This window comes from Phyllostomus discolor, chromosome 4 (genome assembly GCF_004126475.2).
Source record: "Phyllostomus discolor isolate MPI-MPIP mPhyDis1 chromosome 4, mPhyDis1.pri.v3, whole genome shotgun sequence".
NCBI lineage: Eukaryota > Metazoa > Chordata > Mammalia > Chiroptera > Phyllostomidae > Phyllostomus > Phyllostomus discolor.
In genome coordinates, this window is record NC_040906.2 from 46,628,556 (window position 1) to 46,642,956 (window position 14,401).

The window sequence follows — 14,401 nt, forward strand, 5'->3', positions numbered from 1 at the left end:
CACACACAGGGTTAAGCATATTGGTACTCATTCTTATCTGCTTACTTTAGAGGTAGTTTTATGCTCCACATTTACTCCAAGGGTATTCTGGACCCATTCTCTAAAACTTGGTAAAGCCATGCCACTAAGAAGGTACCTAAGGTACAAAAAAAGTAAAACATTAGAATAAGGTATCCTCATTTAAATTTCAATCTTATATTTACTTCAGTAATGGTCAAATAGTTCATAAAAAGTGACCCTTTCCTATACAATCATAAACTCTAGACAAAAACAAAACAAATAAAATCCAACTATCTCAAGGCCATAAACCAAAAGCAGGCAAAGGGGAATGTGCTTGGCAGAAGGAAACTGTACTCCATGAGTTTTTTTTTTTGTTTCTCTCTTTAAACAGGCTTTGGCTTTAGGGAAGGCTCTAGCTGGTACCACAAAAAGAAACAAAAATGCAGAAAACCCACAGTCTTCCTGGCTTAAAGAACCAGAGGGCAGTATCTGAAGTGAGCAGAGCACCTAGGAAGTACAGGGAAATCACGGAAAAGGAGAGTCAGAAAGAGACATATATAAACTCTGCCCAAATGTTTGCCTGACCTTGAATTACACATCTATTGAGCAGATGCTAAGCAACCCCACTAAGCTTAATAGAACTGAACAGAAAACTCAGCTGCTCACCACCACAGAGGGAAATTGGGAGTTTGAGATCAGTCAAGTTAATTGCTTGATAAAAAAAATAAATAAATAAAAATAAAAGAGAGTCTCTTCAGAAGAATGTAACAGAATCCAGAATCCAGAGTCTGTACAACATACCATTAACAATGTGCAAGATACACTCCAAAATTACTAGACATGAAGAAATAAAGTGTGATCCATAATTGAGAGAATGGGCCCCAAGTTGATTCAAGATAACAAAGACAGAACACAAAGATTCTAAAGCAGCCACAATTATGCTAAAGGACAAAAGTAGAAATATATTCCCAGTGAGTAACAGAAAAGAAATCTCAGCAGAGAAACAGAAACTATAAAAAGAACAAAACAGAAATTCCATAATTAAAACTCTTGAAATAAAAATTCACTGAAGGAACTTAAGAGCAGATTAGAGATGTCTTAACAGATAGAGCAACAATACATATACAATCTGAAGAAAAGAAAAAAATTTTTAAAAAATATAGAGATCTTCAGGGACCTAAGAAACAGTAACAAAAGACTACCATACATATAAATGGAGTCCTAACAAGGAGAGAAAAAAAGTATTTGAAAAAGCAATGGCTGGAAGTTTCCAAATATAATTGAAAGAGAAAAATTTAGAAATTTAAGGCCAGAAAACTTGAAGAGGATAAATGCAAAGAAACTCACACTAGGTACAACATAGTCAAATTGCAATTAGAGAAGGAAAAAGAAAATCTTTGAAGTATCTACAGAAAAATTATACCTTATATACAATGTGATAACAATAAATATTATGAATGACTTCTCATCAAAAACAATAAGGTCAGGAAGCAACTGAACAACATTTTTAAAGTGCTGAAAGGAAAAAAATGTCAACCTAGAAATCTATATCTGGTGAAAATATCCTTCAAAATCAAAGAGAAATAAAGACAATTTCAAATGAGAACTAAGAGAACTTGAAGATCCAGTGCCAGAAGACCTACAAGAAATGCTAAAGAAGTTTCTATAGACTGAAGGAAAATATAACATGAAATGTAAACTCGTATCTTCCAAGATGGAATACATAATACCAGAAAAAGTAAGTATGTGAGTAAATTTATATAACCTTTAAAAATTATAACATTGTATTATGGAGTTTATAATGTGACAATCACAATAAGAACAAGGAATAGAAAAAAAAAACCTGTGGATTTGCAAGGTTCTTAGACTTTACATGAGTGGTGTAACATTTAAAATGTACAACAGAGGACTATACAGTGGGTATGCTGTGAAAAAAAACTAGATTTGCTACTCTGTTTTTGTCTCCTACCTCTTTCACCTCAAGCCCTATTTAAATAGTTTATATCAAACATCAACATTATTTCACTTAAACAAGAAATCCTAAATTTTATATGAGAAGATAGATGCTGAAAACTCAAGTGCTTAGAGATCGACTTTTCAGTTTTAGAAATACTTCTCAGAGGTGGTGAAATATTAAATAGCAATAAGTGCTAGAAATAAAAGACATAAAAGTATCCTCCCCTAGGTTAATGTAATAAAGAAGGCTGATACGCAAATAGTAATAATCCAATGTGTGAGAATAGCAGTAATATAAGAGCTCTTTGAAAAGATCAAAGCAAATTTCAAAATGTTTTAAAACAGTACTTAAAATCTTTTATTAAGTAAACACATTGTATATCATGTGCCAGGCACTGTCCTAAGTGCTTTATATATAGTAACTTATGCATATTAACTTATAATATGAAATTGGTACTATTATCCCCATTTTATAGATGAGGAAGCTAAGGTACAGAGAAGTTAAATAATTCAAGGAATTAAGTAATTTATTCACTCAAGATTCTACAGCTAATAAGTTACAAAACCAGACTCTGAATCAAATTATGAATAAGGCTTCAGTCTGTGCTTGTAACAACTACACACATTTCCAGCCAAGATGGAGGCATAAGTAGATACACTGTGCCTCCTCACACAACCAAGATAGGGACAACAACAATTTAGAAACAGAATAACAACCAGAACTGACAGAAAATTGAACTGTATGGAAGTTGGACAACCAAGAGTTAAAATAAACACGTTCATCCAGACTGGTAGGAGAGGTGGAGTCGGGAAGCCAGGTGGAGAGGGATCACGCAGCACGAAGAATGTTGGGACTGGGCGCGTAAGACCGCAGCGGGCAGACCCTGGGCGTGCAAGTGGCAGCTGGCAAACCCCAGCAGAGGGGTGGCAACCGGCAGACCCAGCAAGGCAACGATTGTGAAGCAAGGCACTGCATACAACCCAGGATCCAGCGCTGGGAAATAGAGCCTCGGGACACTCATTGAAAACCCCCTGTGGGGGCTGAGGCACAGGGAGAGACTCCCAGCCTCACAGGAGAGGTTGTGGAAGGACCCATGGGGCGCACAAGCCCACCCACACGGGAATCAGCACCAGAAAGGTCCAGTTTGCTTGGGGGAAGTGGCAGAAGGGACAGAAATCAGCAGAGAACAGAGCAAGTGCCACTGTTCCCTCTCGGATGCTGTCCTCATGTACAGTAGTACAACCCAGTGACTAGGTTGCCCCGCCCTGGTGAACACCTAAGGCTCCGCCCCTCATACCCAACAGGGGCGACAAGACAAAAAAAAAAAAAGAGATGGCTCAAACAGAAGAACAAATGAAAGCCCCAGAACCTATCCTTTTAAGCAACCGAGATAGCCAACCTATCAGATGCACAGTTCAAAACACTGGTGATCAGGATGCTCACAGAATTGGTTGATTCTGGTCGCAAATTAGATGAAAAAATGAAGGCTACAATAAGTGAAATGAAGAAAATACACAGGGAACCAACAGTGATGGAAAGAAAACTGGGTCTCACATCAATAGAGTGGACCAGAAGGATGAAAGAAACAACCACACAGAAAAGAATGAAGAAATAAGAATTCAAAAAAATGAGGAGAGGCTTAGGAACCTCCAGGACATCTGTAAATGTTCCAACATCCAAATTACAGGGGTACCAGAAGAAGAGGAAGAGCACCAAGTGGAAAACTTATTTGAACAAATAATAAAGGAGAACTTCCCCAATTTGGCAAAGGAAATAGACCTCCAGGAAGTCCAGGAAGCTCAGAGAGTCCCGAAGAAGTTGGACCCAAGAAGGAATACACCAAGGAACATCAGAATTACATTAGCCAAGGTAAAAATGAAGGAGAGAATCCTAGAAGCATCAAGAGAACAGGAGACAGTAATCTACAAAGGAGTTCCCATCAGACTGTCAGCTGATTTTTCAAAAGAGACCTTGTAGGCAAGAAGGGGCTGGAAAGAAGTATTCCAACTCATGAAAGGCAAGTACCTACATCCAAGATTGCTCTATCCAGCAAAGCTTTCATTTAAAATGGAAGGGCAGATAAAGTGATTCTCAGATAAGGTCAAGTTAAAGGAGTTCATCATCAGCAAGCTCTTATTGTATGAAATGTTAAAGGAACTTATCTAAGAAAAAGATTAAAAACATGTATAGTAAAATGACAGCAAATCCACACCTAAAACAAAAATAAAGCAAACAACTAGAACAGGAACAGAACCACAGACATGGAGAACACATGGAGGGGAATGGGAGGAGAAGAGAGGGGGAAAAGGTACAGAGAATAAGTAGCATAGATGGTAGGTAGAAAATAGGGGGAGGGCAAGAATAGTATGGGAAATGTAGAAGCTAAAGAATTTATGACATATGGACATGAACTAGAGGAGGGGAATGTAGGTGGGGGAGGGTGTGCAGGGTGGAGGGGGATGGAGGGGAGTAATGGGACAGCTGTAATAGCATAATCAATAAAATATTAAAAAAAAAAAAACTACAAAATGCTGCCTCTAGTCTGATTCTTCCCTTGCCACCAATCCAAGCGAGATCATTGAATTAAAAGTCTTTATTAATGACATTTACAAAATCACAGTATTTTTTTCCACTATAATGTTCTTGCACCTTCTCTACTCCACTGTCCTCCTACCCCCCACAGAAATTTATCACAGGTCAGCCATATAAAAGTACTATACAGGGTGGGGCAAAAGTACATTTACAGTTATAAGTATGAAAAAGTTTCTTCTTGTATCGTTTATTAATTACTGTATTATTTCCCATATGAACTGTAAACCTACTTTAACCCCACCCTGTATTACAGCTGTTTTTTTGTTTGATTTCATAATTTATAAAATATTAAAGTATAACATACATAAAATAAACAAATAACTACATAGCTGAATGAGCTTTTATAAAGTGAACCTTCCATGTAATCAGCATTTAGATCCAGAAACAGGAAAACACTACCAGCACCCCAGAAGCCCACCCCCACGCCCCTTTCAGGCACAACCTCCTTTCCCAAAACCATGGGAACTACTATACTGACTGTTAACATCACAGGATAATTTTGAGTGTTTTTTGAACTTTATGTAAATAAAGTCATACAAAATGTATTCTTTTGTGTCTGCCTTCTTTTGCTAAATAATGTTTATTTGCTCAATGTTTATGAGATTCGTCTATGTTTAATATGTAGTTGCATTTCATTCATTTCCATGACTTAATTCCATTGTGTGAATATAGCACAATCTCTTTATCCACTATATTGTTGAGAGACAATTGAGTTGTTTACAGTTTTTGGTGCATGCAGAGACATTCTTGAACTTGTACTCTGAAAAACGTATTACATGTTTCTGATGAGTGCAACTATGTATAATTTCTAGGCCACAGTCTATGCCTATGTATAGCTGTAGTAGATGCTGGTAGACAGTTTTCCGATATGTTCACCATTAGCAATTATAAAGAGTTCTGTTTGTTCCACATCCTCCCCACCCTTGATGTAGTTCTTTTTAATGTGAGACATTCTACTGGTAATCCCTTAAAAATCTAAGTTTTAATTTCAATGATTACCTATGAAATTGAGCTTCCAGTCATATATCTATTTAAATATCCTCTGTTTTCAATGCCAGTTCATCTTTTGCTCATTTTCCTATTGGATTACTACTGTTTTTTTCACTTGTGTATAAGAATTTTAATATATTCTGCAATCAAGGATGCATGTATTAAATATTTTCTCTTTGTGATTTGTCTTTTTCACTCTTTAAAAAGTCTTTTGATGAAATGAAGTTCTATATTTTAATGTCTAATTGATTCATTTTTTTCCTGTTGGGTTAATGCTTTTTTTTTCTGATTTGCCTGCCTCAAATTCAGAAAGACATTCCATGTATTATTCTACCAGTTTTGTACCTTTAGCTTATACATTTAGATCTACAATCTATCAAGAATTGATCTCTGTATGTCGTATGAAGTAATATCAATTAACTTTTTTCTAAGATGGTAGTTAAGTCTCCCTACTGTTATTTTACTTGTTTTGTTTTGTGTTTGTGTGTGTGTGTTTAAATTGAGGAAAGAGATTCTTTAGCAGTCACTATTTGTTCCAGACCAAATAGTAAACCAATACTGACAGCAAATCAGAAAAGACTACAATTGCTCTTAACAGTTTCTGTCCTGCAAGCTATTTAAAATATTTCAAGTATAATACTTTTACTCAAGATTACTTTCCACTCATTTCATCAGAGCTTGAATGCCTGCAAAAGCTTTAAGCAACTAGCCTCACAAGATTACTTTGATTTCACAAAGATAGCCCAAAAAGGGCCAGTGGATATATATATAAACTCTGCACTGAAATTAAATGTTTATAATAATGCAGCACTCAATATTTAAAAAGCCAGTGGTGGGCCCTAACCAAAGAAATTTCTAATAGGAAGTGACAAAAAACACTAATTTTGTTACATAATTTTAACAGGTATCCAACATGGTCTGAGTGGATGTCACTTCATATTACACAACAAAAATATTATCTAAAATTTTCAAACCCATCTTTATGTAAAGGTTCACAAAACAAAAATGATTCTGGAAAGGAAAAAACTAAACAGCAAATGTTTTAATCATGCAAGTTCCTTTTTTATATTAAAAATCATCAAGGCTAAAACCAAACAGTAGTATGTTTTAAGTATTATATAAAAATAACTTTTTCATAAATCTAAAGAAACTGGAATGAAAGTATGGGACCATAACTAAAACAACTAAAGACAGTCAGTCATTCAGCATATTAAATAATCTTCATTTTAGCTAAGGTAAAAGTATAAATCCTGGTAGGTTGGTTACAATACATGTGGCTAGTACATGTTAATAACATCCTACCAAAAAAAAAAAAAAACAATTTTGAACTACTAGGTCTTAATGCTGGGCCTTTACATTTTAATTGTAAAATTACTTTGGGTCTCTGGAAAACACAGTAGACTCTTAATATTCATGATGAAATCATATTTAGACCTTTGTGAATCCATTAGTTCACAAATAATATCACCCATAAGATAAAAAGGTGACCACCACCTTCAAGATACTTGAACTAATAGAACAGGGTCAGTGTTAACTATCATGTATAAAATTTAAAACTGCATTCTACCACTAAGATAAACACAATATACTTCTACATCTGAATTTACAGTATTTCAGATTGTGAAGAAATATCTTGCTTGGCAGTACCTTGTATGTAAGACTTTGTTCCCTTATCTAACATTCCAGTACAGTTCAAAAAGAGTTATATGTCAGAATGAAAGTTTTTCCATTGTACTTGTTCTTAAATCTAATGTCCTGGGATTTGAAAACAGTAAGGGAAGCCTGACTTAATAATCATAAAATCTAGCATACTGCTAAGGGCTCCAGAAATCTCATAAAATATCATGAAGTAAAACTGAAAACTTTAAAGTCAAACAAGTAAATGAAAGGAAAAGAAGTATTATAAGGAAAGTTAAAGGAATCAGAAGTATTTAACATAACAAATAGCAAGGGAATGGCTTGATTATTATCACACTATAATTTGGATTGACATCTAGAACTATAAATAAGCATTGATTTAACACTCATAAGCCTTCTGCTCTTAAGAAACTTACAACCTAGTTCAGTCGAAGCTGTAAATACATTTAACTTGCAGAGTGAACACACAGGCAGGAAACATTCGACTTCTACCAGAAACGTGCTAAGAGGAAAGCCAAGTACCTATACCAGTTGTTGAAACAGGGTGACTACTAAATAGCTCTTCACCATAACTGAAGATTAGTTTGAGAATTTTAAGAAATGGTCTTTTTATAAAATATAAAATGAGATCAAATTGTTACAGGGTGCAGCCAAGAGGCGGGCCCCAAAAAGGGATTTGGAATGGGGTCCAGAACTCAAGGTGTCCAGGAAATATTAGAAAGATATATAGGATGTCCTCCCCACCTCTCCAACCCTGCCACAGATGTGAGCTGGGGGAAGGGACACATTGAGCATGAACATGCAAAGCTTTGCAGCTAACCTCTGGCATGGTCATTTAACATGTCTATAACCTTTAACCGGTTGTACAGATATGTTAAATAGCTGGGGCCTTGCTGAGCCAGGGAGAAGGAAGTGGCTTCCACCCAATATGTAACTGGGAGGCAACTCCCCCTGGTTACAGCACCTGCGTGAGAGCTTGGAGATGACTGGCTCCACGACATGGGGCCACGCCTGCCCAGACTCACTATGGCAGCCCAGTAAAGCTAGAAGGATATGGGAGTACTGGCAAGTATAGCTGAAAGTAGGAGGAGTAGGAAATGGGGATACAGAGGAAGGTTGGTTCGGGGATTTAAACCCAGACAGGGCAGCTTTGCAGAGGGAGAACCACATGGCTTTGGCCAGAGTGGGGACCCCTGCAGCCATGTGAGGGAGAATCACCATGCGGCTTTAGCAGAGAACAGCAACTCAGCTTTGGCAGAGTGGCAACCCTCCCCACCACACAATTTTGCTGGGAGAAGAACCAGAGTTTTGCCAGCGTAAGGACCCCCGCAGCCATGTGGGGAAAGAACCACGCGCTTTTGGCAGAGTGGGGACCCCCACAGCCTTGGTGAGAGAGAACCACGTGGCTTTGGCCAGAGTGGGGACCCCCGCGGCTTTGGAGTGCACCCCTTGGCCACATGGCTTAGGAAGCAGGAGAGACTTTGCCTGGAGGAAAAGGGGTGAAAAGATTTTTACTGGTAGGCCATGAGAAGGTGCCACATGACTTTGGGCTAACTGGGGTCCAAAGCTAGAGATCCTGATGGCGACACAGCTGATGGTGCCAGGAGCCTGAATCACAGACTTCTACTTCTTTTCCTGAGATACAGTACCCCAAATTAGGGCAGAGGGAGAAGGAAGCACTGTGGCTGTCTGTGGGTATCCTAAAAGACTTTGATATTTTAATGAAGACACTGGGTCACTACTTTCAGTCTGTACGGCTTTAAATAAACATTTCCTTTCCTTTTCACAAATCTCTGGCATTGAGAGATGTCTTTCATTTGGCGGTGGACAATGCAAACCTAGTGGGGGGTCCTTTCTGTAATAGTATATGGTACCCCCCTTGGCCCTGTTCTGTAACAAAATTACCACCTTTCTTTAGAGCAAGGTAGACTATACTGTAGCAGAAACAGAACCAGAACAAGCTTTCAACACTGATGAAATCACTGTACATAGAGAGAATGATATCCAAGGAGGAAGTGCAGGTCAGAATTTATGGCCTAAAGACAGAGAGACACTCACTCTGGGGCAGTGCACAGAGGCAGCAATTAAGCAATTTAATAGCCTTTTTATAATAGAAGATGAAACTTTAATGAAAAATTATGCCACTGAAAATACAATGTGCAACAAACCCAATCAAATTCTTGCCATTTAAACACTAACTTGTGGAGTTCTGGCCAAGATGGAAGCCTAGGTAGAGACCCTTGGCTTCCTTGTACAACCAAAAGGAGGATAACCACCACCTAAAATCAATAAACAACCAAAAGCACCAGAAAATCAGACTGCATGGAACTCTGATAACACAGGAATTTAAAAAATCAATGAAAACAACCACACCGGTAAGGCGGTGGACCACACTGCCAACCCAGGTAAACCTCCGGGAGACAGCGGACCTTGGGGGCGGGTGCACAGGAGGGGCTGACTTAAGCGGACTCAAAGGCAGCTGCAGGGGTAGAAAAAGCTCCCAGTCTCACACGGGGGTCCATTGAAAAGTGCGCTAGAGACAAGCAGGCGAGTCTCACTGTTTCCTCTCAGGCCCGTCCCCGACAGGCAGTGCCGAAGAGCAGCAAAGAGGGTTGCCCTGCCCCAGTGAATACCTAAGGCCTTGCCCCCCTACAACCTATCAGCTGCCCAAGACAAAGAAATATGGTCCACGCAGAAGAACAAAGAAAAGCCTCAGAAAGTGAGCTAAGTGAGGAGGAGATCGCCAACCTATCTGATAGAGAATTCAAAGCCCTGGTAATTAAAATGCTCACAGATCTGATTGAGCTTGGTCAAAAAATGAAAAAAGCAAATGAAGGATACCCAAAGTGAAATAAAGCAGAAAGTTCAGGGAACCAACAGTGACAGGAAGGAAATCAGGATTCAAAGCAATGATTTGGAACAAAAGGAAAAAATAAACATCCATCCAGAACAAAATGAAGAAATAAGAACTTGAAAAGTGAAGAGACTGTTACAAACCTCTGGGACAACCTGAAACGCTCCAATATCCAAATCATAGGGGTACCAGAAGGAGAAGAGGACGACCAAGAAATTGAAAACTTATTTGAAAAAATAATGAAGGAAAACTTCCCTAATCTGGCAAAGGAAATAAACTTCCAGGAAGGCCAGGAAGCCCAGAGAGTCCCAAAGAAGTTGGACCCAAGAAGGAACACACCAAGACACATCATCATTAAGTTACCCAAGATTAAATACAAAGAGAGAATCCTAGAAGAAGCAAGAGGAAAGGAGAGTATTACCTACAAACGAGTTCCCATTAGACTATCAGCTGATTTCTCAAAAGAAACCTTACAGGCAAGAAGGGGCTGGAAAGAAATATTTGAAGTCATGAAAGGCAAGGACCTACATCCAAGATTACTCTATCCAGCAAAGCTATCATTTAGAATGGAAGGGCAGATAAAGTGCTTCCCAGATAAAGTCAAGTTAAAGGAGTTCATCATCACCAAGCCCTTATTATATGAAATGTTAAAGGGGTTTAATCTAAGAAAAAGAAGATAAAAAATATGAACAATAAAATGATAACAAACTCACAACTATCAATAAATGAACCTAAAAGAAAAGAAAAACAATGAAAACAAAAACTAAGCAAACAACCAGAACAGGAACAGAATCAGAGAAATGGACATCACATGGAGGGTTTTCAGTGGGGAGGGGGAAGGGAGGAATAGTCGGGAAAAGGTACAGGGAAGAAGAAACATGATTAGTAGGCATAAGGCAGATGGGGAGAGATAAAAAATGGTATGGGAAACAGGACTCAAAGAACTTACATGTACAATCCATGGACATGAACTAAGAGAGGGAAGGCTGGAGAGATGGGGGTGCAGAGAGGAGGGGGGATAGAAGGGGGAAAATTGGGAAACCTGTAATAGCATAATCAATAAAAATATTTTAAAAAATAATAATAAACACTAACTTGTGCTTTGTATAAATTAATGTATACAATCTTTAACATCAAAAAATGACATCTTTCAAAAATTTTACTTTATAGAAATATGTAACACTAGTTCTGAAGTTTTATTGTCTGCTGCTTGAAATCAAGAGGACTAAATTCTTCTATATCTAGAAGGAATAAGAATGACAAGATTATAAACTTAGGTATTTATAAACTAAAAAATTACAACTTCTGTTCAGAAGTTAGACTGGAATCAGGAAAAAGCTCATTTTTCCCTAAGATCTAAAATACCTTAAAATAATTGTTTTTAATTTAATGGCTAGGTTTTAAATACCAAAGTTACCCTTCTAAAAATTACATACAATTAATTACACTTCCTTATAAAAATTTCCTACCTTTTCAATCTGTTCTGTATCAGAAATAAAGGAATCCCCATAAATTTCATTGAGAGTCACTATTAGTTTCTGGCACCTAAGGATTTCCTTTCCTTTCTTTCTATTATATTTGTTTCCTGTGGTATTTGATCCATGTTTTCTACATGGTTACAGAGGGCAGAAGGAGTGTATTCAGTCCATTACAAACCCAGAATAGAAACTCTTTAACAAAAAATTTTAAAAATGGTCCTTACAATCTAGTATTAATAAAAGGGTAAATTAATTCTGTTCAGCCAAATCAGTATTTTCTTCAACTTATCCTTTCTATTCATAAATTTCATTTTCTCTTTTACAAATATCATAACCTTCTTATGCTTCTGCCCTTTGCCTCTTACTAGAACAACAGAAATTTTTGTCACAGGGTAACTTTTTAAATACAACTACCTCCACTGCGCTGGTGTATGGGTGTAAAAGGCTACTGTGAAATGCTCCCAGAGTCTGGAGAGAGAACAAGATCGATACAATGGATGAGATGGTAATCTGCAGCGGTACTTCATAAGCACGCATAACAGAAACAGTATGAAAATGAAGCTTAAAAACAATTTTTAATCCCAATTTCCCACTGAGCAGGTGGCCACAAGTAAGCTATTTAGCCTTCTCATGCTCAACCACCTTTATGTTTAAGAAAATAGGGCTACCCATCTTTGGGTTATTTTAAGATAACTTAGTAGTCACTCAATAAGTAATAGCTATTCTCATCTTAAAGAATGCTTATAAATGTTTTCTGATCAAAATCAGAAAAATCTACTAATTCAACTACTATCCCTAGGAAACTAGAGCTAGAAAGCCATGATCTACTTTCCGTAATAAGGTAACAGTGTTTCTAGAAGCACCAGAATGGGAACTAAATACTATTTAGTTAAAACTCAGTTTTAGTTATTAAAAATTTTGTAATGTAGTACATATTTAATCCTAGAACATCTAAATTCCACTTTTAAATGAAGCGAAGAGTCGTATTATTCTATTTTTATGTATGTCTATTATTTAACATGTTATATTTGTTATTTATGTTTAAATTTTTTCACAGAAAGAAAGAGAAAATAAAGAACATAAGAAGGAATAAACACAATTACCTTTTCCCAGTCAACTCAACATGACCTTTCTTATTGAGGACGAGCTTGGAATCATTATATCCCCATCCATTCCATTTCAAAATTTCTTGCCTAATAATAAGAAAAAAAATATATAGATGAGACTATGCTAAACATCTCAAAACTAAACAGTGCATCACTGACTATTAACTTTCATAATTATTTAAAAGAAGACCGTATCCCACTAATATTATACTTGTTTTAAAAAATGAATGCATACCACGATGGCTAGGTATTAATATTCCCAAACATAGAATCACTCTAATGAATAGTACCTGCTTCATGAAGAGCTATAATCACTAAATTTAATGCATTCAAAGAAATACAGAAGACAACTAAAGGAAAAAATATGCTTAGGGTTAAATATGCTTTATTTTGTACATTATTGAGTTTACATTATAGGGTGGCCTAAACATTTTGTAATTAAAATAAATTTACTTGAATAGGAAACACATTTTTGCATATATTTTAAAAATTACAATTATTAATCTTCTATGATGAAAAAGACAAATTTACAAAGTAGGTTCATTAGTACTGACATTACTAGTAATAGACACTTTTAATACACCGCATTATAATCTGAGTGCTGGATCTATAACTATTCCAAATCCTCCAACTTTCATGTAACTACCAATTTCTCCCTTGACCTAGATATTAACATAACAGTTCATAATCATACTAGTTTTCAGCATTCCAAAACAATATGGTGTTTTCAATGTCCAAATGCAGTATTTCACAGTTTTAAAAATAATGTTCCTCAAAATAAATGGTTCACTCATTCAGTTCTGCACATTACAGAAGAACGGATAGGTCTGGGCCCGTGCAGAACCCAATTTGCAACCACATTTCAGTGTTGTGTCAGATTTTATTACATGTTTCATTTACTTTTTTAAAGACTTTTTACTTATTTTTAGAGCAAGGGAGAGGGAGGGAGAAAGAGAGGGAGAGAAACATCAATGTTTGAGCGAAACATCAATCAGTTGCCTCTCACACGCCCCCAAGAGGGGACATGGCCCACAACCTAGGCATGTGCCCTGACTGGGAACTGAACTGGCAACTCTTCACTTTGCGAGATAATGCCCAACCCACTGAGCCATACTGGTGGAGGCTTATTAGATGTTTTACCATAATGCCCTAGTACATCTGGACTACTGCAGTAGAGTCATAGCAGTTTTCACTCAGAGATCCAAGATGGTGGCAGAGTAGGTGGAAGTTACAGTTACTTCCTCCCAGGACCAAACTGGAATTACAATTAAAATATAGAGCTATCAACCTGAATAATCAACTGAAGACTAGCAGAACAGAAGTTTTATAATCAAGGATTTACAGAAGCCACATTAAAACTGGACATCAACTAGCCCCGCCCTCCCAACTGCCAGGGGCCCACCTCGAGTCGGCTCTTCAGTAGACCCCGGCAGAATATGGGGTATACTGAGATGTGTGGCTCTAGGATGAGGGATATTTTGCCCTCAAATGTCCAACTTATGCAGAACCCTCCCTTCACACAGCCAAATCTTTCTCCATTTGGGCTTCATAAGCTCTGTTGGCCTCAGCCTAATGACTCCCTCAAACCTTTTCTCAAACCAAAAGTTTGCAGACACCCAGTGGGTAGTAGCTAGACTTGGTATACTGTGGAACTTTTGCTGAGTGGTCTAAGACCCAACACTGGCACCGAGTTTGCTTGATGATTCACTGAGAACCTACCTCATACAACTCAAGTAGCGCCAGAGGCACTATTAGTGAATGAGCCTAACAGGCAGCCAAGCAGGCA

General features: G+C 37.4%; 1 protein-coding gene across 2 annotated transcripts in view; it reads right to left on the reverse strand.

Moving 5' to 3' along the window:
• The window catches only part of AGPS (alkylglycerone phosphate synthase), a 148,994-nt gene that overhangs the window by 93,878 nt on the left and 40,715 nt on the right, over positions 1–14,401 (reverse strand). Inside the window, exons 2-3 of one of the 2 annotated variants that reach the window (XM_028508777.2) lie at positions 12,613–12,702; positions 46–136 (exon numbers count right to left, since the gene is read on the reverse strand). In XM_028508777.2, the coding sequence (XP_028364578.2) occupies positions 46–136; positions 12,613–12,702 (181 nt within the window). The remainder of the gene's footprint in view (positions 1–45; positions 137–12,612; positions 12,703–14,401) is intronic. The other variant, XM_028508778.2, reaches the window with a different exon arrangement.